Source organism: Babylonia areolata, chromosome 20, assembly GCF_041734735.1.
Source record: "Babylonia areolata isolate BAREFJ2019XMU chromosome 20, ASM4173473v1, whole genome shotgun sequence".
Classification (NCBI taxonomy): domain Eukaryota; kingdom Metazoa; phylum Mollusca; class Gastropoda; order Neogastropoda; family Buccinidae; genus Babylonia; species Babylonia areolata.
In genome coordinates, this window is record NC_134895.1 from 18,313,517 (window position 1) to 18,340,528 (window position 27,012).

The 27,012-nt window shown below is 38.8% G+C and overlaps 1 protein-coding gene across 2 annotated transcripts; it reads right to left on the reverse strand.

Annotated features, from left to right (window-relative positions):
* Positions 1-23,179, reverse strand: LOC143295285 (uncharacterized). Of its 2 annotated transcripts, XM_076606905.1 has the most exons (5): positions 23,019-23,178; positions 19,990-20,094; positions 16,062-16,124; positions 2,858-2,923; positions 1-757 (listed from the first exon to the last, which is right to left on the reverse strand). In XM_076606905.1, exons 1-5 carry the CDS (start codon positions 23,043-23,045, stop codon positions 695-697), a joined length of 324 nt encoding a protein of 107 aa, XP_076463020.1. In that variant the 5' UTR covers positions 23,046-23,178; the 3' UTR covers positions 1-694. The 2 variants fall into 2 exon arrangements, with proteins under 2 accessions (XP_076463020.1, XP_076463021.1); XM_076606906.1 differs by lacking the exon at positions 16,062-16,124 and having other exon boundaries at positions 23,019-23,179.
* Positions 23,180-27,012: the final 3,833 nt, after the last annotated feature.

Here is a 27,012-nt window from a genome sequence, read left to right on the forward strand (position 1 = left end):
TTGATTACAGCAGATTTTTATTGTGTTCATTCATGAATTGAGGGAGATGACAAAGATATCAGGCCAGGAACTTAGTTCAAAATCTTCGAACACTACAAGTACAAGGTGGAAGATTTGTTGTCAGCTCTAAATGTTGTGTTGCCTTTTCTATGCATCTGCAGGTTGACTAGAGATTAAACAAAGTTCATTCATGATTACCCGTGATGTAAACAAAGAATGCCTTCTAAAGAAAATATGTAAAGATCTACTTAATTATCTCATTAAGTTATGTCAACAAAATATGACTGTGTCAGCACATAATTCTGTGGCACAAGTCTTAAGTTTTTAAAATCTCAACACGTGAATTGGGAGCATTAAAGACTTACGTGATTTTTTTTTTCTCTTTTAAAAACATCTTATTTTCAAAGTTAAATCACATGGATGTGAATCCTCAGTACAAGGTGACACCCAGGTGGCATACGTACATATCTCACTGTAGCACATCATGCATATCTCTTCACAGGTATTAGTTGTTCTTTTTTATTTTCTTTCTTGAAGTTGTGCATTTACTTCCACATGAAAGCATTTCTATTTCCCCTTCAAGATCACTGAATATAAATGACTGTTTTTTTCCCTCAAAAACAAAAGTCTCCTGCACACAATTACAATGGAACTAAGCAGGAGACTTGGTCCAAGTGGATGCAAAGGTCAGCGCTCACTTATTGGCATTGATCTTGGCCTCCAGATTGTCTGCATTGGCTCCTATCAGTTCATCCACCTGAAACAAAGACCCAGAAGTTCAAATATATGGAAAAGAGCAGCAGCAGCTTTGCTCAGTTGTAGCTCAAGTAAGCAAGACATACCATGATGAATGATTACAAAATTAGCGGATAAATGGAAGGTGAAGTTCAACTGTGACTATCTGAGGCAACTGACAAGCAATGGAAATGATGTACCCACACACTTGTAATGAATAACTTCAGATCTTAGAGAACTGGACTTTCAATCTAAGGTTCCTGGAATTAGATTGTGGATTTGGAGCTACACAAGCTTGGGGCTTATTGAGAGGAGAAGACAAATAGACAGACAAGAGTCTGTACAAAACTACAAAAGCACAAACAGGACAGAGTAGGAAGACAGAGGAAATGAGAATAGACAGATACACCTTAACCCTTTCGCTGCCAGGAAAATAAGATTTAAGTGAAATCTATTTGCCAGGGTTTTTTCACAAAAAACGGGTATAAATTTTCAAAAAATTCTGTGCTCTTTGTTATTGGAGAAAGACCCATAAAAGTATATATTTTCTGAAAGGGAAATGAATAAAGAATACAAAACACATGATGTTTTCCCATTTTATGCATTTTAAGTGACATGCTGTTGTTTTGAAATCAGTGTTTTGTTTTTTGTCACATTTTCAACTTGTTCATTACAAACATTAGTCTGGTAATTTGCACAAAAATATCATTTTCTGGACAAATGGATATCTGCACACACAAAATCATACTAGAACAACCACAATATAAAAAAACTGAAAAAGAAATAGATGCATTGTGACTTCTGCAAGTGATAATATGGATGTGAGGCCACGCCCCCTCAGTCTCCACCCCCCTCCTCTTCACCCCTCTCACACCGTCACTTCATCAGACCGCGTTGGCTGAGTGCCAAGAAAATAGCTCATACGGTGCCCTGCTAAAAATTCGTCTGCTAGAGTTGAACAGCCTGCATCACTCACTGATAGTTGTATCTTGGCCACTCTCTTGATTGCTCCCTTTATTTTCTATTAAATCGTCCTATAAATGTTCACCACTGTCTTCTCCTTCGAATTTATGCTCCAATTCTTTCTGAGCATTAGCTAAAGAAAGTAATCTTGGTTGATTTAGTTCGCCACGAGCGCATGTCTTGAGCACGGAGTCAGTCCGACATTTTGTTGAGCGAGCGAGGAGAGGAGCCAGGCAAAGACTGCGGCCAGTAACCCAACCAAAACGTTCAAATAAAGGACTGCCTTATGACGCAGATGGTGTTTCTAGCTATGAATAGAATCCAGAAAGATTCCCCAAGCTAAAGCTACCAGCATTTTTGTCAACGAACTGAATGCAAAGCAGGGAAAAGTCAGAATATTTCGATGACGAGTTATCTCGTCATGCAGGCAGCGAAGCATACATGCTTGCCATGACGAGTTATCTCGTCATGCAGGCAGCCTAGGGGTTAACAAGATATTTGTAGTGTCCCTACTTTTGCAACATGTATCGCAAGACATTGCAATGCTGATCTTGACCAGCTTGTGCAACTAAACTCTGTTGGAGGCAGAAGTTCCAGAACTTGCCTCCATGTCAAAGACATGCTGAAATGATATTGCCAAGGTGGAAAGATCCAGTCAATAAACAGTGGACAGATCTGAACTTGTCAACTTGTCAATCAGCAGCACTAGGCATCTAACAAAGGTCATTTCCATTCTGTTCATGTTCAACTTGTCATTCAGCACTAGGCATCTGACAAAGGTCATTTCCATTCTGTTCATGTTCAACTTGTCATTCAGCACTAGGCATCTGACAAAGGTCATTTCCATTCTGTTCATGTTCAACTTGTCATTCAGCACTAGGCATCTGACAAAGGTCATTTCCATTCTGTTCATGTTCAACTTGTCATTCAGCACTAGGCATCTAACAAAGGTCATTTCCATTCTGTTCATGTTCAACTTGTCATTCAGCACTTGGCATCTGACAAAGGTCATTTCCATTCTGTTCATGTTCAACTTGTCATTCAGCACTAGACATCTGACAAAGGGTTCTTCTGACCTATCAACTAAAACAAAAAACAAACAAACAAAAAGGGGGGGTGGGTGGAGAGGGGGCACAAACAAGTGGAAAGCTTTGTTTACCTTTTCACCATTTTTGAATAATCGAAATGTGGGCATTGCGGTGACTCCTTGCTCCTCTGCCAGTTCCTGCAAACATACACAGACATTTGTTGACCTGCTGCTTTCTTGGCTCCAGTGTGTAATTATGTAATCATCCTGTGCTCCAGTTGTCCATGTGTATGTGTGACTATATGTATTATACACACACACACACACATGTATACATACATGAATTTAAGTTACCACTGGCATACATATGGACGCGCGCATGTGTGTGTGTTTGTGATACTCATAGGTAAACTTAAATTAATTTTCTCTGGAAATACTTTGTCATCTATGGGAAGCCCAGAGTGGCATAAGGCAATGCGCAACTTTCAGATTAAAAAACTCACATGGTCATACTGCCCGGGACATGCAGGTGTTAAGGGAAATGAGCGAGCTGACAGACTTGCTGGTAACGCAACACCAACGAGCGGCCTATATCTAGGAAAATCGGAAATCCTCAGAAAAATCAAAGAATACCAAAAAGAACAGGTACAAGGCCATCACACCATCGATCGCCTCAAAGAAATAAAAGCAGAGAGAGGGAGCGGCCGCAAGTCTAACATGAAAGGTAGAGCACGATGCTTTGCAAATCAAACAAATATCGGCATCATTTCCAAACCAACATTGCGCAAATTTCTTCAAAACGGAACAGAGTCTCTGTGGGCCTTTCCAAATACAATAGACTGAGCAACACACTAGACGCCACGTTTTTGGCATCAGAGATCTTTTCCCATCCCTCTTGCGGCCAGTCAGTGGCAGCCTCTGTGCGTGTGTGTTTGTGTGGATGTGTGGGTCTGTGCTTTTGAGTGCGTTTGTGAATGCGCGAGAGTGTAAGTGTACACAAGTGTCAGGAGAGATCTGTGTACGTGTGTGTGTGTGTGTGAGAGGAGGTGGGAGTGCGGGGTAGAGGATGAGGTATGTGAGTATATGCATGCCTACACTGGGGAGCAACAGGATATTGGAACGTATATATATATATATATTTGTATATATGTGTGTGGGGTTGGGGGTGGGAGATATGGGCGTATGTGTGTGTGCTTGTACAAGTAAGTGTTCATCTCTGTGAGTGTGTGTTTGTGTGTGCCGTGGAAGCTGCGATACGTAGACTAGAAATGAGTGTGTGGAGGAGGGGGGTAGAGGAGGTGCAAGGTAATGTGTGTGTGTGTGTGTGTGTGTGTTGGAGCTCATGTACGTTTATATGTATTTGACTGTGCCTTCATATCTGTGAAACTGCATGTTTGGTGCATTTCTGTTGTGCATGTGTGGGTGTGTGTGTGAATGTGTCTTCATGTTTTACATTTATTCGCTTATTTATCACCATTGTTGTCTTATTTATTTTTTTTATATTTAAAAAAAAAAAATCATTTTATTAGTATTACTATTATTATTACTACTACCTTTTTCTATATTATAATTATTATTCATTTATTTATGTAAGCTTATCTATTATTTATTCCGTTTTTTGGGGGTTTTTTGTTGTTGTTTTTCTCAAGGCCTGACTAAGCGCGTTGGGTTACGCTGCTGGTCAGGCATCTGCTTGGCAGATGTGGTGTAGCGTATATGGTTTGTCCGAACGCAGTGACGCCTCCTTGAGCAACTGAAACTGAAACTGTCATCTACAAATCTAGCTTAAAAATAAAACAGTTTGTTCTTTTCACACATTCTTATAACAATCCACTACTGGAAAGGACTTAAAAATGCAAAGAAGCACACACAAAAAATGTTTCTATTCACTTTACTGTTTGTGTTACACATTTTCCTCTCTTTTTTTTAATTACGATTTTTTTTTAAATAACAAAACAGCACCTTTAACTTACACACCTACATGATTTACTCATTCAGTGTGAAAAAAAGAGCTCTCCCTTTGCAAGGAAATTTTGAGGATTAAGGGGCAATATATATATCTAAAAGTTGTAGTACAAAAACTTAGGAGATACATAAACAAAGTCAATGTTTTTGAAAAGGAAAATGAATATGGACTCCGAATATGAGCTCCACCCCCCAAAAAAAATTTTTTTTTTAACTTGATTCTGATTGTAAATAACTATGCAGGCATTTCAAAGTGACAATAATGTTTGTGCATTTCCACATTCAAAGAATGTCATCCTAACAGAAAACAAACAAAATACAACTTGAAATAGTATGTTTATTGTCAGATTATACCTGTAGAAGAAGAAAAAACAGGTCATACATTTATCATAACAATCACAATGCCTGTAGACATGTAAGAGAATAACTGATGAGTATTCTGTCAAGATAACAAAGTCAATCATGTAATCAATAATTGAGCAGTCAAGCTTTTTTTTTTTTTTTTTTTAACACCACTGAGCTGATCAAGTGTCTGCTGTGCACCCAGTTTGCCTGCTCTACAAGAGTCAGTCAACTGATCAGTGACAAAAAGTGTGAAAAAATAAAAATACAATTCCAATCCACTGTCTCTCAACTTTTGGTTTCATAAAAATCATGGATTATTGGCTGCTGTCCAGTTCCTGCTAGATAAACACTTTGAAAGACAGTTCACTGACGGTCATGGCCACAAAACCTCTCACAACCTCCGTCTGATCTTTGACCTACCGTCTTACACCACTCCTCACTCTCTCCTCCCCCTTCTTCTCAAATTACGTGAAAAGTATTGCACCCTTACTGTCACCCATCCTCAATGTCACCCACTCGAAACTGATGTCTGACTGGATAGGTGGGACTGGACAAAGCGATGAATATTGCTGTTAGTTTTGTCATTGTTCTTCTTCGTTCGCCTCCCATCAGATGAGCAGCCTGGTGTCCTCGATGAAGGCTGCCGTCCGTCGCAGCTCCTCTAGGGTGCTGTACAGCTTGGCTTCCACTGCTGTCGGTGTTGGCCAGTACTTCCTCCTGGAATCTGCATGTGTCGTACAGTCTTGAAGGATGTGGTCGGTTGTCACTGGTCCCTCACCACAAGGGCACTCTCCACTCTGTCCAATGCCAAATTCTGTGTGCATGTGGTGGAGCAGGCGGTTGTGTCCAGTCCTCAGGTGGAAGATCTTGACCGGTTCCCATCGTTCCAGCAAATCGCATCTGTCTTCTGGGCTATATTTGGGGTGCTGGAGGCGCCACTTTATTCCTTGCTGTGCCCTGATGATTGTCTTGATTTCATGTTTTGTCATTGTCATTGTGATTCCTTTGAGTGCAAACTAATTATCTGACAAGACATATACATCTCATCTTTATTTCCATACATAATCAACTGCACTGCCTGCAATGTTGTGTAAATATGTTGGCTGGGACTTCTGTCTTTGCTGGACAAAGTTTCTGATGCCCTTTTTGCATATGACACAAACCCACTTTTCACCTGCGCTTGATGAAGTCCAGTTAGCAAAACATTATCAAGAAGAAAGGGAGAAAGGGGTCCTTCACCTGATGAATGCTCATTTAAATAGTTTGTTTATAATCCAGATACATTACACTCACCCAGTCAGTCTTGTATTCATTGAACCAATCTCTGATAAGGGAAAAATCAAAACATGTAGAAAATCAGTGGATGTCTTACAGGCACTATGGCAACATTTTCTGTGGCTATTGTATGCCTAGTTTGAGTAGGGAAATTTTATCCTTATGAAGTTTACTTTCATTCCTGATCATTCAGATCCAGCTGGATCTCTTTTCTGCTGCTTCTGCCATTGCCTTGAGAGCCCATATCCTCTCTCTGCCAGAAATCGACAGCTGTTTCATGAGGCTCTAGGCAGATGCGCTCACAAATCCTCTTGCACCAATCTCTATGGCGAGGACGACTTGAAAGCCATTCTCTCAGGCTGCTGGCTAAACTATCATACTTCTTGATCTTGTAGAGGTGAGATTTCTTCATTCTATTCTGTATTCCAGGACACAAAATATTACATGACTGAAGCTGAAATGAACCATGTCTATTATTCAAGCCATAAATCTTATAAAGTCAATCAATGGCTGAGTTCAAATTCACACACACACACACACAAAGCAGCAGAACCAGACCTTATTTGCAGGGTAGCCAACAGCTGGTGTGACCCAATTTATCAATTTTTGTGATCATGTTGTACAGCCCGTTTTATATATTTCTCAACAAAATCACTTTCGGTGGATAAACAAAACTTTCATCTGCACTTGTTTTATTTTTTTGTGTGAATGGTGCATGCGATACACCACAAACAAAAATATTTTCAGAGATGCTGACAAGCAACTTTGAACCCCTACTGTCAGAAAACCTCCATGGCAGATGACAGTAATAAACGTAATGAACATGGCTGAATGACCACTCTATACAAAAATAAGACTAACAATGATGTAGTAGTCTTGAATCAGGTTTTTATTATTTTGACAATAAAATATTCAGTTGAAAATTCACTTAATATGCATACCATTTGGTCACCCCTGTGTCACTTTTGAGAAGACTCAATTATAAAACTGGGCATCTGCCTGTAACTCTCACAGACTTAGCATCAGTCCTAAGAACTCAAGGTAAGAGTCACCTGATGAATTTGATTATCTTTTATCAAAATCAGTTACACAGTCAGAGTATTGGTACTTCATTCAAAATTACCTCATACAGTTACAGTTTTAATGTAGCAGAGTTAATGTTTCAATTTCTTTTATCATCAGGTATGGGTATTATCAGCTGCTGAGTAACCTTAATAGATTTATGTTCAGTAATTTGAAAAAGCTTTTTTTTTCTTCTAAAATCTTGAATTTGTGACATTTTCACCTAAAAAAAAAAAAAAAGTATTAAAAACAACAACAACACACACACACAAATTCATACCACATAAAGAATAACCACAAAGAAAATAAAACTTGAAACAAATTTCCATCAATTATTCACAAGAAAACGGTTTGAAAAATTGTTCAAATCTTATTATTACTTATTTTCTTCTTTTTCTTTTTAGTTTTGGCATTAGCCTACACCTGAGAGGCACAGATTCCAACAGTAACAGTAACGCTTCAGCAAATTACACATCCATTAAAAAAAAAAAAAATTGAATCACAGACAAAAAAATACATAAAGACTAATAATGTTAATACTAATGTAACAACAAATATACATAGTAATAATACTTTAAATGAAAAACATGAAACATGCAGCTGACAAGAGTTATCGTTCGTTACTTGGGCACATATGTTTCTTTTCAGTGATTAGCTGTCTAACTGAAGTGAGAATTGAAATGTGACAACGATCATCGGCTTTTGGATTGGTGTAAGCATGCCACAAATACAGCGATCATTTTGAAATATTTCTAACCTCAAATCGAATATTAACAAGAAATTGAAATTACAGACTGATTATATATATAGACTATTTACTTGATTTGTGTGGTTTGATAACAGAGATCAGGAATCTGAAAAAAAGTGCAAAACATCAACAGCAGTGCTCAGCAGAAATCCAGTCACGGCACACTGGTGGTTACCATTTTGAACTGACTTGAATGCAAGCAGTTTGTTTTTCCCACACGTTATGGACTATGACAAACAACAACTTCTGGTTCAAAACTTCTATTATGGACCATGACAAACAACAACTTCTGGTTCAAAACTTCTATTATGGACCATGACAAACAACAACTTCTGGTTCAAAACTTCTGTTATGGACCATGACAAACAACAATTTCTGGTTAAAAACTTGTATCATTTTAAACTGCAAAAATTAAGCTTTTTATGGACCATTTTCAGAAAATATCTGCAAATCACACTGAACAAAACAGAAAAAATATTCTGAAAACAAAGTGTTTGTTATCTGGGCTGGATTTCTCATTCACTTTAGTGTCTAAAAAACTTAATGGCTACTTAGGATTGAAATTTGCAAAGAAAACATATGACCTTGAACTTTACTGACCAGACAAATTTATCATTGCTGTTACCCTATCTAAATGATGCATGATGTCACTCTTCAAATGTAGAGTTACCTACTTTGCTCTGCATGCAACGAAAAATACAGTTAATATTGTGAGGAAATTATCTTTTAAAACAGATGTATACTGCATTTTTCTTCCTCATAATGCAAACCTTTTTAAAAAGATAAGTTTCAAGTTTTAATTATCCTTTCACTCCTATTGGAGTATGGAGGATTACTGCAAAATACTCTTTTCGTGCCCATAACAAACATTTCCAAATACACAACAATGTCACATAAAAGTTGAGAAAACACAAATGTCTTTTAACTCCAAAAGTATAACTAGGCAACATTTGCAAATCTAATCATCTTACTTACAGCTAAAATGACTTTTTTGCCTCCTTTGAGCATATTACAAAAATTAAAAACCGATTTTGGAGACAAATATTTTTTAGGAACATATCTATTTCGTAACTGATATCAACACCAATTAAGCACATTTATCGCAAAACAAAACAAGCTACATCAGCTTTACAAAATTGCAATTTATGACTGCCCTTTGCATCAGTTATGCCAATAAAACCCTTTTTCTGATTTTTTTTTAATTTTATAATTTAAAAAAAAAATAAATTTCCATTTCTAACAGGATGAACATATTTTTGCTGTAACAGAACAGACACTTAATGAGCCATGAAATGAAACAACTGAAAAAAATGTTACAACTTAATACAATCACTTCTAATACTTCCTGTTTATGGTGAAACCTTTTAGGAAAATGTTCTTAAAGAACAAACTCAATGTGCATTGTCTGGGCTGCTTAAAGCAAAAACAATAGCAACTGTAACAGAAAGGACAAACGTGAAACAAAAGAGACATGACAATGTTTTCAGCCCCCAAAATATGTGTTTTTTCAGTTCTGTTTTATGTACATTTTCTTTCTGTTATTTATCAACACTTTCCACACTGAAGGGATAAGTTGACATATCTGTGAGACCCTACTCTTTTCTGTGGCTAAGGTAAAATTGCCAGAACTAAGAGGTGATGTTGCATGCAATTCCACTTAAAGTCCACATGGTGGAGAACATGTGTGCACTCTGCTCTTTCCTGGATTTCATGGTCCCATAAGACAGCTCCATACACTAGGACTGTCCTTAGCTGAGTAGATCATCTCGATGGATGTCTAAAGAACGCTCGCTGCACCGAAGAGCTGCCAAATCCCCATGATATGACATGACCACGACTTCATTCAAAAGACCTGCCTGATTTTTTCATTTATCAAAAACCCTTCTGGGATATAGTCATCAGAGTACACTCGTTATCTCTTTCCACAAGATTGCCATCATTCAGATAACAGTCTGAGTTCAATGCCAGCTCGTGCACAATACAAAGCCAAATTTCATCTGTACAGCTATTGTGCCCATACGCACAAACTGAACCATAGGCTGGAAGACAATTCACATCAGCTTTTACAGTGACAGGCATTATCTCAATATCTGTTTACCAGATGTCTGGAGGGAGAAGTGACAGGCATTATCTGTTTACCAGATGTCTGGAGGGAGAACCTGCATTGCTTAACCTTCGCCGGACGGTGTGGGTCCATGTGGACCCAGAAGGGTCTTTAAATGCAGATATCTCGTATATTTATAAATGTTTTTCAATGAAATTTTAGATATGCTCCAAACACACAAATCCCCTCCTTGTCCTAAAATTTTGAAAATATGGGTCAAAATTTCAAAAAGTAATTAAAGGTGACATTTTAACTAGTCACTGATGACGGTGTGGGTCCATGTGGACCCATGGCTCGCAAAGAGGGAAAACTGTGTTTACCCCTCTGCAGACGGCATGGGTCCGTGTGGACCAATGGCTCACAAAGAACTGAGAAAACTGTGTTTACCCTTCCGCAAACGGTGTGGGTCCGCAAAGGAAAATTGTAACCCTTGGCTACAGAGGGCGACAATGGGGAGGTCTGTATGACCCCCTCTTTGCATGCTGGAGAGAGAAACTGAAACCGATACTGGCACTTCTGAAAGTAACAAGTTCTGAGGAAGCGGCAGGGTTTTTCCCACATTCTCTCCTTGCTATGAGTATCTCTCATGGAGGCTGGACAGTCACTCTGATACCGTCATGGACAGACCCAACATTTTTGAAGCACTTGTCACCTGCGCTGACGTAGAGGAAGATCGTAATTTTGGTGAGAATATCAACATTTTGAGTTAGAATTTAAACCACTTGACTATTTATTAGGGGAAATAAGGTTGATGGGTCGGGGGTTTGGTGAGTGCAGAAATGGCTTGTATCTATGGTTTGTATCTGTCCCTGTCTCAGTTCAAGTTGCATCTCAAAGCTAGCCAAAACTAATCAATAACGTAAAAAGGCTTGAAGAATACAATCACAGAGGTGTACTCTCGCAGTAGTTCATGCGTTCACAGGTGCTGATAGAGGAGTGGATAGGGGGATTAACGTATGTGCTTTATAAAAACCAATGAAACCCACTGTTTTGCTTTCCTATCCCCAGAAGAATATTTTGGTATGAATGCCTACTTTCACTTTCAATTGTTGTATGTTTGCCTGTAATCTATGTATGTGTCTGGGGAGACAAGGGGGGGGGGCTTTCTCACTCTCTCTCTCTCTGTTTTGGTGCTCTAGTGTTTATGGGTTGATTGTTTAAAAGTGCTTACATGTGTCTGCATTTTTGTTACTTGTCATTTTTTAGTTGCGAATGCTTACAATGTTGCCCGGGTTTTTTCGATGACAGAGGAGGGGTGTGTGTGTGTGTGTGTGTGTGTGTGTGTATGTGTCTGTGTCTGTGTGTGTGTGTGTGTAAAACATAACTGCAAATTTATGGAATCATATCTGACTATACTGTACCTATCTCTTCTTTTTTTGGTTACCCCAGATGAGCAAAGAACACGGATTGCCAGTTCCCAGGACCACGAACAAGAAAGTGGCGATGACTAGTGACGAAGAATTTCTTCCACCTGAGCCTGATGCGGAGTCCCCTAGTGATGATGAACCAGATTTCGAAAAAGATGAAGAAGTCTTTTCTCAGTCAGGTGAGGAGCAAGAAGTGCCACCAGATTCCAACACATATACAGCAAAGGACAGAACAAGATGGAGCAAAGTTCCAGTGACCGGAAAAAGAAAGACGCCGTCTAAGAACATTTTCAAGCGTCCCTCTAGTCAGGTCCCTGGAACCCAAAATGTGCATGATCCGTATGATACATACAAACTGTTTATTTCAGAAAAAATCATTAAAGACACTGTCCGTTTCACAAATTTGTATGGACAAAATCAGTACCAGGAAAAATGGCAAGATTGTGACGATGTTGAGATTGAGGCCTTGATTGGCGTGCTGCTTTTTGGGGGGGTCAAAAAGCAGAACATGCTCTCCACCAGCGAAATTTGGGATCAGGAATACGGGGTCAGTCTTGTAAGAGCAGCCATGAGTAGGGACAGATTCAAAATCCTCATGTGTTGTTTGGGATTTGATGACAAATCCACAAGATCAAACAGAAAAGCAAAAGATTCATTTGCCCCTTTCAGAGACGTCTGGGACGAATTCAACAAAAACCTTAGTATCTATTACATTGCTGGGCCCCTTCTAACTGTGGATGAGCAGCTTGCGCCTTTTAGAGACAGGTGCAATTTCATCCAATACCTACCCAGCAAGCCCAATCGCTATGGTATAAAGGTGTTCTGGGTTGCTGACTCAGCCAATAATTTCCCTCTCTTGGGAATTCCATACCTTGGCCGGCCCCTCGGCCAGGACAGACAGGTGAATCTTGGAAGGAACATTGCCCTTCAGCTGGCAACTCCATTCTTCAAGAGTGGAAGAAATATTACATGTGATAATTATTTCACAGATTTGGGTTTGGCCGAGGGCTGTCAAAACAATGGCCTGACAGTCGTAGGGACAGTCAGATCCAACAAAAGGTTTCTACCCTACCCTTTCAAAAGCAACAGAAACCTCCCACTTCACGGCAGCAAGTTTGCTTACAATAAGACTGTCACCCTTGTTAATTACCAGGGGAAGAGAAGGAAGAACACCGTTCTCCTCAGCTCAATGCATGACGAAGGGATGGTGAAGCCAGGGGCCCCCAAGCAGAAGCCTGAGATTGTTCTTTTTTACAATGAGACAAAGGGGGCCGTAGACTCTGGATAAGCTTGCCCATGCTTATACCTCAAAAAGAATTTCCAAACGCTGGCCATTTGTCATGTTTGCCAACATCATTGATCTCGCTACAGTGGCAAATAAAGATGCACGGAGTGCATTCATCCAATGCATCAGTAAAAGCCTGATGTTGCCACACATGAAGCGCCGTCTCATGCACACAAACATGCACCGGGGCACTCTTGATCTGATGAAGCGTTCAATCAAGAGAATTGAGCTCGAGTCAGAAGGGCACAAAATGCCAAGAGCAAAAACGGTCAGGCAAGACAAGTCTGAGAGAGTAAGATCAGGTGAAGCTGCCAGCACATTGCACAAGAGGCAAGCCAGTTCTGATTCTGGAACATCAAGTGAAGCTGCCCCCACACAGCGCAAGAAAGCACACTGCTTTTTCTGCTCATGGAAGGCTGATCGAAAAGTGAGACAGAGGTGCCAGAAATGCAGTCAGCATGTTTGTCCCGACCACATGCAAATTCTTTGCCCTTCCTGTGCGTGCTCAAAGTAAAAACGCTGAACTTGTCAGATCATGAGAATTCTAAAATGCATACATGTTCTTCAGCTATACCAAATGCAGTAAAGATATGGTATTTGGCTCTTACACAATGTCATGACATAACATGATTCTTGCTTATTGAGTTCTTTTGTGTGTGTGTGTGTTTCTTACTACTGCTTGGTGTTCTTGATGTTTTGATCTTGCTTGTTACTTTTATGTTTCTTTTTTCTTGCTGCTTGAAGCCTAATTGCCTTAAAAATATAGTCTGCATTTCAAGTAACATTCCTTAGTGTCACACATACAGACATGCAACACATACACATACAGTTTGCACACACACACACACAAACACACACATACTAACACACAAATTCTGCTGTGATGGAAGCGTAAGTGCCACTGTCCGCCATTGTTGCAGGATGGAGCAGTATTTTGAGAACTTCGCCAAAATCGGATTAAAATAATCCTCTTTATAGACATGGGTCCACCTGGACCCACACCGTCTTCGGAGGGATGAACACAAAATTTCCTTCTATGACGGCCATGGGTCCACATGGACCCACACCGTGTGTGGAAGGGTGGACATGATTTTCCCTCTTTGAGGGACATGGGTCCACACGGACCCACACCGTCTTCCGTGTATAGTCAATAGCACTGTCCGGCGAAGGTTAAATGTCTAGAAAATAATATTTTTCTGGAATGCAATGCCTCAGGATGGATCTGATTTTCTCTGATTCTCAGCAGTTGCCTTTCTCATTTCAAACAAAAAGTAACAGATGAAATTTATTTATCAATTTAGTGGCATTATTATTAATCAGTATTCTGTCAATCCTGTAACATCCTTTGTCTATGCTGTTACTATGAAAAACGAGACCACAACAGCATTGTTGGTGCAAAGGGAGAGACACCTAATTTGTCCTGTCAGTCTCAGAGAAAGTGGTCTGGATAGATCAGTCAATGAAGTGCTCAAGATTAAATAAAGCAATAACCATCTACACTATTTGGAGTTTAAGTTACAGCATTCAGTTCTGTTACCTTTATCTGTCTGTGACCAAAAGTTGGCAACAAGATAGACAGTAACATCATAAATAAATTAGTCCAATAAGAGCCTATTAAAATTAATTACTGCTCCTTTCAACAACAGCCCTTTTCAAAATAAAGACTGTTAATGATCTTTCAAACCTCACAGAAAATCAATCAATTTCAACTCAAAGTACTGATACATTTGTTAACAGAACTGACATGACAAAAAGAAAATCCTTACCCTCTGGGTTGATGTGGTCAATTAAAAAGAAAAGTCAAAATTTCCAGCACAAGCTTCCTGCTATTTCAAAAATGGTTAATGATGTCTCTGTTACAGGAGCCGGTATGTCTGTTGAGGGGTCGTTTATTCTCTGTGGTATGCTATATGCTCTTGTATTGATGGACATACAATCTTATCTTGGAACACCTTTTCGACATCATTTCTTCAAAAAACTATCACACAGATTTATAGAATTCTTGTCGGATATACAGAAACAAGTTTTTTCAGACATGAAAGGCAACAGCACGGACTTTGGGCCAGGCTATTTTTGGCACCCTAGTGTTACAATCCTAGGAAATCGTGGGCATGTATATCGTATTACAACCTTTTCTATATTATACAAACAGCTATCATCTATGACCGAGAATCCATTGGTTCGCACTTCGACTTAAGTTAAACAATATCAAACTGCACAATGTGGGCTACGTAGAGTGCTTGTGACACCATGTACAGACAATTTGTGAAAATGACCCATGTGACATGGTGCAGTTTATTCAAATTCATCAAATTTGTATCAGTTCAAAAGTTAAGTGATTTTTCAGTTGAGAATGTGTTTTTTTTGTTTCTTTTAACTGGTCATGACTGGATTCAAGACTACTCTGATGTCACAGTTCATAGTTTTCGCTTTACACAGAGTGGTCAATCAGCCATGTATGTTGTGCTTGTCACATTCCCTAATGGTTTTCCGATGGTTGATGATCAGGGTTGCTGTCACTCGCTCTGCAAAAATGGCGTCACAGGTTCTTCTCCACTGTATATCCTTTGCTCTTTTTCTGTTTGAGGTGTATTGTAGTCAACATTCACACATACATGAAGTACAACACAAGTGGAGGTGAAAGGTTGGTCTATTCAATGAAGTATATTTCACTGAGAAATAAGCACCATAGGTTGTGTAACATGATCAGAAACACTGATGAAATTTGGTCATGTAAGCTGATGTCTTCTTCCCACATATAAGGGCTGCACCTATTCACTGATGCATATATGATAATATTAGTATTATTACATTTGCCAGGAACAGCAAAATTCTGCTATATAATAGGACATCAATATGAAAATGCTGTGGAATTTTTTTTTTATTATTTCTTAACTTTTTTTCTTAAATGAATACCACCCATCCAAAACATCACAGTAAGTCAGTGTGATGGTCTTACATATAGATCTACATATCCTCAAGGTTATTTTTTGTCAGTAAAAATAACATACTCAGTGACGTCCCTTTAACAATGCTTACTTTATCAGGCATTGATAGTTCATGAAAACATATTACTGAAAAGAGGCAAAGGCGGCCACTGAACTATAAGACCAGAACTATCATTAGCAGTAATCTGACACAATCATCAATGTACTCAATAACTTTTAAAAGTGAAACATACATACCTCAGCTTCATCAACATCAACTTTTATGAAAATGACATCACTGAAGTCTTTTTCAGACCATTTCTGAAAAGATAGAAGAAAAAACAACAACTCAGCTTTATTTTATTTTTTATTTTTATTTATTTATTTATTCAGACTTCTTGCTATAGCGCCTATTCTTGAAGCTCTATGCGCTTTACAATAGCACTAAAAACATTCACTCAAACATCCCCACACAAACATATGCATATAATTTGAAATATAGGCGAGAGAGAAAAATTAAAATAGGTCATGTCAGTTGATTAAATCAAGAAATGCAACAGGTATTAAAAAAAAAACAAAAAAAAAACACCCCGCATAACACAGATCAAAACTAGAAAGATGAAACAAATGTTCACACACACACACACACACACGAATGACAAACAATTGAAACACACAGGCTACAACATCACATGATAAAGCAATATTCATCAAACATTTCAAGTAAAAACGTACGTACATCATTACATTTAAGAAATTAAACCTGAAAATGTAAAAATGTACGTATTGTTAAAAAAACCAAACAAAAAAACCAAACAAAAAAAACAAAAAAACAAAAAAAACTCACACCTCCACCACGTCCACATACACTAGCACACACACACACACACACACAAAACTCATCAACAACAACAAAAGCACAACAGATGGACAACTGAGTAAACAAACTACAACATTACTTCATAAAACAGTTCGTGTTAAAATCTCTCACATACATATTTATACATTAAAAAACACAACAACACACACACACGCGCGCACGCACACACACACACACACGTACCAACTCACCCACCCGCACACCCGCAACACACAGACACAAGCTCGCGCGTGTGGACGTGCAAACACCCGCCACCACCTCTCCCCCCTCGTTCCCCCCCCCCCCCCCCCTCCAACCCTCCCCCACACACACAACACAACACAACCACACACCTCTATTTCATTTCAATTTCATATAACATTGTATGACTGTCTGAACAGGTGTGTCTTCAGGGCAGTTTTTAAACTGTGAGGGGGTTTCAGAGTAACGAGTTGTGAGTGGAAGCTGGTTCCAAACAGTTGTCGCAAAGTGAGAAAAAGATCGCTTGCCATAAGTCTTTGTTTTGATTCGAGGGACAGTAAAGGTTCTATTGTCTGAAGAAGAGCGGAGTTGTCTGGCAGGGGTATAGACATGAAGGAGATCAGAAAGATAGACAGGAAAGTAGGGATCAGTGAGAGAGTTGAAGCAAAGAGTGGATGTTTTATGTTGTATTCTTGCAGAGATTGGGAGCCAGTGAAGCTGTTGGAGGAGTGGCTGTACGTGTTCGTGTTTTTTGACTCCGAATATCAGTCGTGCTGCTGAATTTTGAACCTTTTGAAGTTTGTCTAGGAGGTACTGGGGAATGGCAGAGAGTAAGGAGTTACAGTAAGGAAATTTTCTATCTAAAATTACGTTTAAATAACATACTTACCGTGACCCAACTAGTGCAGACTCCGGCAGGGGTCTGACATTCCTGTCCTGTGCAAACTACTATCCGCCTATGCGGAGCAGACGAAACTACGGCCGATAACCTCCCGGAAGTAGGTAACCTCCCCTTTGTCCCGCTGGTTATCGCCCTCTTGCGGCCATTCCATTGGTGCAACTGTGGGTATGGTAAAGAGATAGAGGAGATCGACTCGTACACTGCCTACTGGCAGGGCCGAGAAAACGCGGATCGCGTCGAGTGAGTTCGCGGATCGATAAAAATGACATGAAAGGTAACACTGACCTGAGTGTGTGACCACAAACCTCTAGAAGTCACCAGAGGAGGTGTAGGAGGTGGCGGAGGTCTGGAGTCGACCGGAGGGAGCGGAGGAAGTGGAGAAGGCGGCGGGTTGGCGTTGTTTAGAGGGCCAGGAGTAGAGGGCCCAGAGTGTCAGCGAATCGATTGCGATCGCGCCTTAATTTTAGCACGATTCCCCAATCGAGCTACATAATTATGTGACCTGGTTGGAGACATAATTTGACCACAAACAAGAACGCCAGAGAATCGACAGACAGACAGAAAATACGAAAAAACTTAGCCGTATGAAGAGCACAGGTACAGGAGTCATGATGGCTGCCGGAAAAAGAGGGCGATAACCAGCGGGACAAAGGGGAGGTTACCTACTTCCGGGAGGTTATCGGCCGTAGTTTCGTCTGCTCCGCATAGGCGGATAGTAGTTTGCACAGGACAGGAATGTCAGACCCCTGCCGGAGTCTGCACTAGTTGGGTCACGGTTAAGTATGTGTAAATAAAATCAAATTTAGACAGAACGAGAGAACAGACGAGAGTTTTGGTTGCATCAGAAGTGTGAAGATGGCGAATGCTACTGATTTTCCGGAGTTCATGGTAAGCAGAGCGACAGATGTTGGACACGTGTTTTTCCATGGACAGAGTGTCAGAAAAAGTTACCCCTAGATTTCTTGTAGCAGATGAGAACTGAATGTTTGTGTTACCAACAGACATAGAGGAGGGAGCGGAGTCAGGTAATGGTTTGTTCTGTGAGTGAATCAGGACTTCAGTCTTGTCATCATTTTGTTTTAGTTTATTTACGGTCATCCAATGCTTGATGTCAGTAATGCATTCTTGAATGTTGTTGATGGTGTTATTGATCTGGTCAGGTGTACATGAGTCATATAATTGTGTGTCATCGGCAAAAGATTGACTTTGGACGTTGTGCTGAGCTGTGATGGTACCAAGTGGCTTTGTGTACAAAATGACGAGCACGGGTCTTACATCTGCAATAAAATTTATTCACTCATTACAACTAATTGTCTTTTAAACAATTATGAACACATATAAATTTGTTCCAAGCACGAAAACCCGTGGAATGCTGCCATCAGTACACAATCTGCTTTGATCTGTCTATCCATGCCATTTATCATCCAGAAGTCGTCAAGTGGCTTGCATAATGCATGGAAATAAATGTACTTTACTTAGATGACAGAAACCTAAAACTGAAGAGATAATGGGGGGGAGTGCTTCACTTCAGGCAAAAAGTTATAGTAACCACTCAACCAATAACTTCACATGATTGAATTATAATTTTGACACAAACTACCACTCAACCAATAACTTACATGATCGAATTATAATTTTGACACAAACTAGTAAAGTTTCAAGAAAAGAGATGCAATATTTTATTTTTAACTTTAAATTTGAAACACAAATGGCAAAAAAATTGGCTCTTGTTTCACAAAGTTTTGTTTTTAACACTCACTTACAGTCCAGTTATTCATTTGAAACTCTGCTGCTTAAAAGAACACAAGTCATTTGGATGAGATGATAAATCAAGGTTCAGTATTCAGCTTCACTTAGTGAACTTAAAAGAACCCACAGCAACATAAAAGTTACCCAAGCAAAATTTTGTAGAAAAAACCCTTTGATACCAGAATAAGTACATCTGCAGACAGAAAAAAGGGTGGTGTTACACAAAAGCTGATGCACTCTCCCAGGGCAGCCTGAATTTCACTGAGAAATCTGTTGTGACAAAAAAGTAATACAATAAATAAAATGAATAAATACTGGAGTGTGATACAGTATAAACCATTGATATGTTATAATACTCTTTACATAAGCAAACGTTTTTGTTTTTCATTTTTAGTTTAATCGAATGACCATTGTGAGAAGTGTGAAGCAAATAATTGAATAATGCTCTTGTTAAACTGACATGGATAATGTTTTTTGTCTTCAAATCATGCAAAGATGTTCACTCTTTTAGTCTTTCTGACGCTGTAAATTACTGGAAATATTTGTGCTATTCTTTTTTTCTTTTTCTTTCTTTCTTTTTTTTTAAAATCAAAAACAAAAATAAAACTACACTAGATCTTACAAGTTACACCGAATTCACTTAAAATCTGCCACAAACCCAAGTCAAAAACTACAGAACAAACTTCACTATTTACCTTTAGTTTTGGGGCTATGACCTTGCAGGGTCCACACCATAGAGCATGGAAGTCCACAACTACCAGCTTGCTCCCAGCCTCATCCAGTATTTTCTTAAACTCCTCCTTGACAATCAAAACATCATGGTGAATCACAACTGGTTCATAAATAAAAGCTGCACAAATAATGTGTACAACTTCCATCAAACATGGGCACCATCAGGCAAAACCACAACTGACAGTGTTTGTGTTTGTAATAAGTATTGTATAATATGTTAGTAACACAAAACAAATGGCCTCCTTGGCCCTTGATGGATTAAAAGGGACAATGTCTCACCTGAAAAGAAGTCCTAAAGAGCAACAACACTCCTCTATCTTTCCTCCTTCCTCTTGAAGCTGAAGCAAACTGATTAAATAAAACAAAACACTAAGTTTCAAAGGTACCGGTATTTTTTGAAAGTGCATGGTAAACCAATTACATATGAGACTCGTTACCTTCCACTAGTTAGGTGAGGTTCTTGCGAGACGCACTAGGAAGGCATGTTTCTTTTTTTCGTCTCACAGCAAGAGTGGCGAGGTTCTCACAAATCAAGGCTAGGTAGCCTTCAGTCACTTCAGTTCTGAGCAACTTTGCCACAAGATAAGGGTAAAATCTACTTCCCACCTCATGCCCATTTCTTGCACATGTATTTCTAACCCTCGCCACTATGTGCTCACTAATAAAATATATCTCTGAAAATAAGCTAACAAAGCTTTGCATTTAGCCACAAACTCAAACATTATACTTTTTAAAGTACCTATCAACCTAAACTAAGGCACCTATCAACCTAAACTATAATAATAGTGAATTTCTATTGGACGCACTTGTGGAAATTTCCATTTTTGTTTAAAGCTATAATAAACAAGTTGATCCAAGATTGGTTCAGACACTGTCAACCCAAAGATTTCAGTTCAAAATCAGTCCGTCAATGATTGTCCATGCTTGTCAGGTAAGGGAATTAAAAGAAAAACTTCAATTCATTTTTACACTGACTGAGATAAACTCATTCAGTGAAACTCAGATACACTCAATCAAGTCAATGTGTACATCTGTTATTCATGCATGTGCATTACAGCACTGTATATCATGTATAAATATTGTAATGACAAACATGTATACATGTGTACTATTAAGTATAATATATGTTGTATGTGTGTGTGAAAGCTTTACTTTGTCAACATATTTTCACATCACTATCATGTACTAATCAAATCAAGATTCACAGACAGTGCATGCCTACACGAGTCAATGAAGTGACAGACTGTAGTCAGGACTGAGATGGAGAGAGAGACACACTGACAGTGTTAAGTTTTTGTTGTTTGGTTTCTTGGCCTTTCGTATGGTCTCTTTCTCTGCCTGCATATTCGCTTGATCTTTCTGTCTATCCACGGTAAGTTGTTGCTCTAATACCATGTCCGAACTTATGGGATGTGCTTGTCTGTGGCTAGTAGTATGGTCCTCTTGATCTCAGTCAAGAGTACGCTGGAATAAGAACCTTCTCCTGCATGAACTTCAACTCTCCAATTGACTCTGGTCAGCATTGAATTTTTAGTCATCCCACCTGGCCTTGGAGTAGAGGCAGTGTTTAAGTTTCTCCTTCACTCTGTGGGGTCAAGTGTGTCCATCTGTGTGTGTGTGTGAATGTTCAGACTAGTGAGTAGGTGTGTGATTGTGAATGTGTAAGGGTGTGTAAGTATATATTTTTCTCTGGAGCAGTTGTTTCTTTTCAGAGTTGGTTATAATATATGGATCAATCCATATGCTTCGACACCTTGGCACTGAAAATGAAACTGTAAAATATGTTGTAACTGTTTTATTGTCTAATATATTCATAAGCAGTCCATTTTTAAATATCTTTGTACTTTTTTTTTTTTACTTCAATTATGAGATAAATTTGAGCAACAGATAGGGATTGAGGGAAGGTGGGGTGGGGAAGATTTTTTTTAAATAATTTTTTTAATTTTTTTGAAGTTACAATTAAGCAAAAATTACCTGACAGGATATGAGCAGACCAAATGGCATCTAATTTGTTTGTTCCCCCTCATCCCCCAGTTTTTTGTTTTGCTTTGTTTGTTTGTTGTTTGTTTTTTTTTGGTTGCTGTTGTTTTTATATATAAATTACCAATCCCCACTAGTTCAACTGCAGCAAGCACTTTGCAGGGATGCCAATCATCATCGTCGTTATAAATAAAACTGCTTTTCTTTTTTAATGTCGCCTTCTGAATAAAAAAACTGAAAAAATCCCAGTCGGATTATTGTATCTGTATTCTATTGCCTCTCAGCTCTCTCAAGCACGTTTTCATGTTTCTATGTACACGTTCGTTATCTTTCCTCACACCCACTAACGTTAGCACACAAGTTTATGGTTGGGCCAACAGCAAAGAAAGAGCTGTATTATCAATGGTTTCTCAATGGGAAATCATTTACAGCTCAGTCTTTTGTGAAGGACAATGACTGGCTCTTAGTGATGTAGTCTTGGTGACTAGTTGGCCTTTGGGAACCGTCCCCAATGCCGACTGTCCTAAAACCCTCTTGGTCGAAAGAGTGGGGACTGTCTTGGGCAAAACACTCTCCACTTTCATCGAATTCTAGCCCAGATTGTCGAGACAGCAGTTACCTCTGCTGTTCTGATGGTCTTAGTCGAACACGACCGACAGCACACTCTGAGAACTGACGCTCAACACATTAGACGACGCCCTGACCTCGATTCGTGCACATACCTCCACATGACCCAAACTATTCTAGCACCTCATTTCCTGTCCGACCCACACCCCAGAAAGGCTGAATAATGGACAAGAAACGGTCAAGAAATGAACTACTGATTGCATCAGTGGCCGACAACCGGAAAAGGACAACTAAAAATCTCAGCTGACCCAAAGAACTACATAGTTTATGATTTACCTGTAGAAAAGTTCTTTCTTAAGACACTAAAATCATTTTACCATTGCTATTTTTGTTTCTGTGCCGATGACTGTCGCATTAATTTTTACTTGTTTGTCAGTCAACTTACCTTGTTTCTCACTTCAACGATTGCCATTCTGGACGTTGACACAATGAAATCGAGCTGCTTTCCAAAGTGTGGCCGCTGCAGAGTGCGAACGCTATGGCAAAAGAGTTGCGGGACGCGCGGTAAAATGAGGTATCCGATCGAGGTGCGCAAAGTTCTATAAATAAGTCCGTGGGATCGAGGCAAGTCATAGCCAGTTTCTATTTTTGGATCGAGAAAAAAATAGGGATTGGTCGTGAATTTGAGGAATACCAAAACATGGACAATCAACTCACTAAAGATTTTTTATGTCTTTTTTTTTTTAATTAAAGATATTCTCCTGCAAGAAATGAATGTCAAATGTGGTTGACAAATTGCACTGTGCCAGTGTGCGTGTTTGTGTTGGGTGGGGGTTGTGCAGACAATAACATCTCACTGAGGGATATTTGCGTCTATGGCAAAGACATGTAATAATAGATGTATATGTATCTCTGTGGTCTATGGGTTGTGTTTGGATCTGGATTCCCACAGTTGTAGTAGCAGTTGAATACTAGTAAGAACAAAGCAAGTTTTGAAGCTTTTAAAGTCCCTTCTTTGTTTCATAACATATTTTGGTAGAGATTTTGGTTAAGGTTTCACACTTCGTTTGCAGTTTATTTGTAGAATTGTCCAGTTGATTCTTGAATGAGCCAGTAGATGCATGGTACTTGTTTTAGCTGAGGTGGCAGTTGATTCCATACATTAGTAACGCGATTACCGAAGCACAACTTTCTTGAATTAGTATTTGAACTTTTTACAATATTTTTTCAATCGGTATTTCTTGTAGAACTGTACTGTGGTGCTGAGAAGTGATCCCAAGACACATCACCATAACCACTGCAAAGTTTATGTCTTGATATCACCACATATCCTACCCACTGGTGAAAATAATTCCAAATAAGTTAATCATAATAAGTCATGTGTGTACAAGCTTTATGGTTCTCTGCATCCTCTCAGTTGCAATAGATCGTCACTTCAGATAAGGACAACACACAGTGTTTCCATACTCCAAGTGAGGTCACACTACAGCTTTGTTTAATTTTACAAAAATATCATGGCCAAGAAAAGTAAAAGTTCTTTTGATTATTCCAATCAGTTGATCTGCTTTATTTAAGCAGGTATGAATGTTTAGGTCAAATGGAAAATTTCTATCAAAAATGACTCCAAGGTCTTTCTCATTTTCACATGATTTTACTGTGTTCGAAGTATTGTTTAGTAGCATGGTGTATGTTTTGTTTGGATTTCTACTGCCAACATATGCATCACTTTTTACTTGTCTACATTAAAATACAGATTCCATTTCTCTGTCCGAGCTTGAGTTTGACCAGATCTTTTCACAAGGTGTTACTGTTGCATGTCTTATTATATATTTTGGTACCATAAACAAAAATTTTACACAGTCTAGAAGGTTATTTATTCTTATTCTTGTTGCTTATAGTCCAGCCAACTGCACAGGGCCATATCAGGACTGTCACAGTCAAATCATACAAATGCTCAACCGCATCAACACAAAACTGTCACATCTACCAAAACAAAAAACGAAAAAAAACACCACTAATACAAACCCACAAAACACAGTTCACGACACAGTGTCCCAACCATTTAGCTCCTTTGGGCAAATAAGACTGGACCATGCTGAGGAGACGCCAGTCATTTCGCCTAATATATCATTCCCAGATTACAAAAAATCGTAAAGGAAAAAAAAAAAAAACTTCAAAGTCAAACAAAAAATACATAAAAAAGGCCATATAGGCAAATAAAACTACAGAATGGGCAGCTAGTGCCCATCCCAGTGTTTACATCTCACTACCTAATTGCCAGAGCAAAACAGCACAGATAGTAGTACATCACACTGTGGAAAAAAGAAAAAAGTGTCAAGGCTTGCTTGAAAAAATAAATGTGAATGGACTGGGAAGGCAGGAAAAGGAGACAATGGTGAAGAAAGAAGAAAGGAAGAAGGTTATTTGTAAAAATTGTAAAAAGCACTGGTCCAAGAATACTTCCATGCGGTATTTCACTACGAACGTCAGCCTCTGAGGTGCATTCATCACAAACTCATGACAGTTCTTTATGTCAAAAAATCTCTTGTCAATTTGTGTAACTTACTGACTATACCATAAGTTTCTAGTTTCCCTAAGTCTTTCATATTGTACACTGTCGAAAGCATTATGAAAATCTAAATAAATTATAACTACTGGATCACCATTGTCGAGTAATTTCCTCCATCACCTCCAAGAGCTTTGTGACACAAGACCTTTTGCTTCTAAAACCATGTTCCCAGATAACATGCCATTGGTAGGCCATGATCAATTCTGATAGGGTTTTGCAAGTATAACATTACCATCTGCAGCAATAGGCCTTAACGTGGCCTGGTTATGGTCCTTAAATCATTTGCACACATCCTCATTTCAGGGCCAATCGTGGCAACCTTTACCAACAAGGATCTGAACTAGTTTATTTCTGGCCCAGTACTCTGGTTGGTTTAGGGAACCAGCACTGGTCCAAAACAGGATATTGATCTGCCCTTGCACAAGTGGACACTGGACCTTCACTGGGCCAACATTCGTAATTACTATAGGTCCAGAAACGCACAAGTAATGGGTCACAATCACTTGTGTTGAAGTGTTGCCAACCACTGAAATACACAAGTTGAACAAATAACAGTTACAGTCCAAGGTAATATTTACTGAGAGTAACAGACATTAAGAAACACATTTATGACACTGATATTTACAATGTTACTGACAATGTCAGCATAAAAATAGGATACATATATTTGATCACTGATATCAAATTAGTACATAATTCTTCACATACACTCAAGCCATTTTCACTGTGTGAAGAGGATTTTTTTTTTAATCTGGTATTTTTCATTGCTCCCACAGAACAAAATAAACCAAGCTGTCAGAACACATGGTCAACTCACTGACCATTAATTATGCAAGATATGTTCACAGAGAATGTTTTTAGTTGGCCTTTTGACTTCTATACAGTATTGTTATATCTACCCCCCAACAGACATCTATAAAATATATGCAAAACTGCTTCACAAGCTGGTAGGGAGTACATGGTCACACTACAGCAAATGCTGTAACATCAGAGCTCAGTTTCCACTGCCAAAAAATTCACATGTTAAAAATTTATACCAGTTCTTCGTGGGAAAGAAACCCTACCTACACACCAGCAACAACCACCAATGTGCTAGTTATGGTCAATGCCTTGAACCAGCACACTCAATGGAAGAAGAAATGAAACAAGACTGAACAGTCCAATACTTTGACCAGATGTAGCAAAGACAATATGTGACACAATTGGCACTCATTTGGACAGACAATACTAACCAGAATTAAAACAAATAATAAAAATCACAAGATTAGCTAGAAATTAAAATACATTCTGAAACATCTGTATCTTGCTGAAAAAAATACACCAAATGCTTAGATTGTATAGTCAAACATTAGTGCAAGACTATTCACAAATAATCTTTGAATAAGGACTTATTAAACAATATTGTTATCTCTACCTTTAAACAGACAAAGATTTAATGCAGAACTGATTCACAAGTCAGTACAGAATATGACTGGTTAAACTCCAGCAGTTACTGTCCTAGCTAATTACCTTTTTTCAGCAACAGAGGTCACTTATCACTGCCAAAAAAATTCACTTGGTAAAAATCATACCAGTTTTTCCTGGATGAAAAAAAAGGAGCTGATCATTCACTTCAAGTCTTTTTCACTCTTTGAGTGCCCCCCATGGTCAATTGCATTTTGTAAATATACCTTGACAGCCTGGTGCACTTCTTCCATTGATCGTCATGACATCACCTGAAAAAAATCCAACATATTAATGTGTTATCATCAGTCAATAGCAACAATTCTAAACAGACTTACTGGGTATTCTGCCAATACTGGATAATGCAGGTAAATGTGAATTTACACTCCACCCAAACATCAGCTATCTCAAACAAAGAATATAAAAA

Coding starts and splice junctions, on each gene's coding strand:
- LOC143295285 (XM_076606905.1), bottom strand. CDS start 23,045: ATGGCAATCGTTGAAGTGAGAAACAAG. Junction 16,125..19,989: donor TCATAGCCCCAAAACTAAAG/GTAAATAGTGAA, acceptor CTATCTTTTCAG/AAATGGTCTGAAAAAGACTT. Junction 2,924..16,061: donor TTGATGTTGATGAAGCTGAG/GTATGTATGTTT, acceptor GTATGTTTGCAG/GAACTGGCAGAGGAGCAAGG.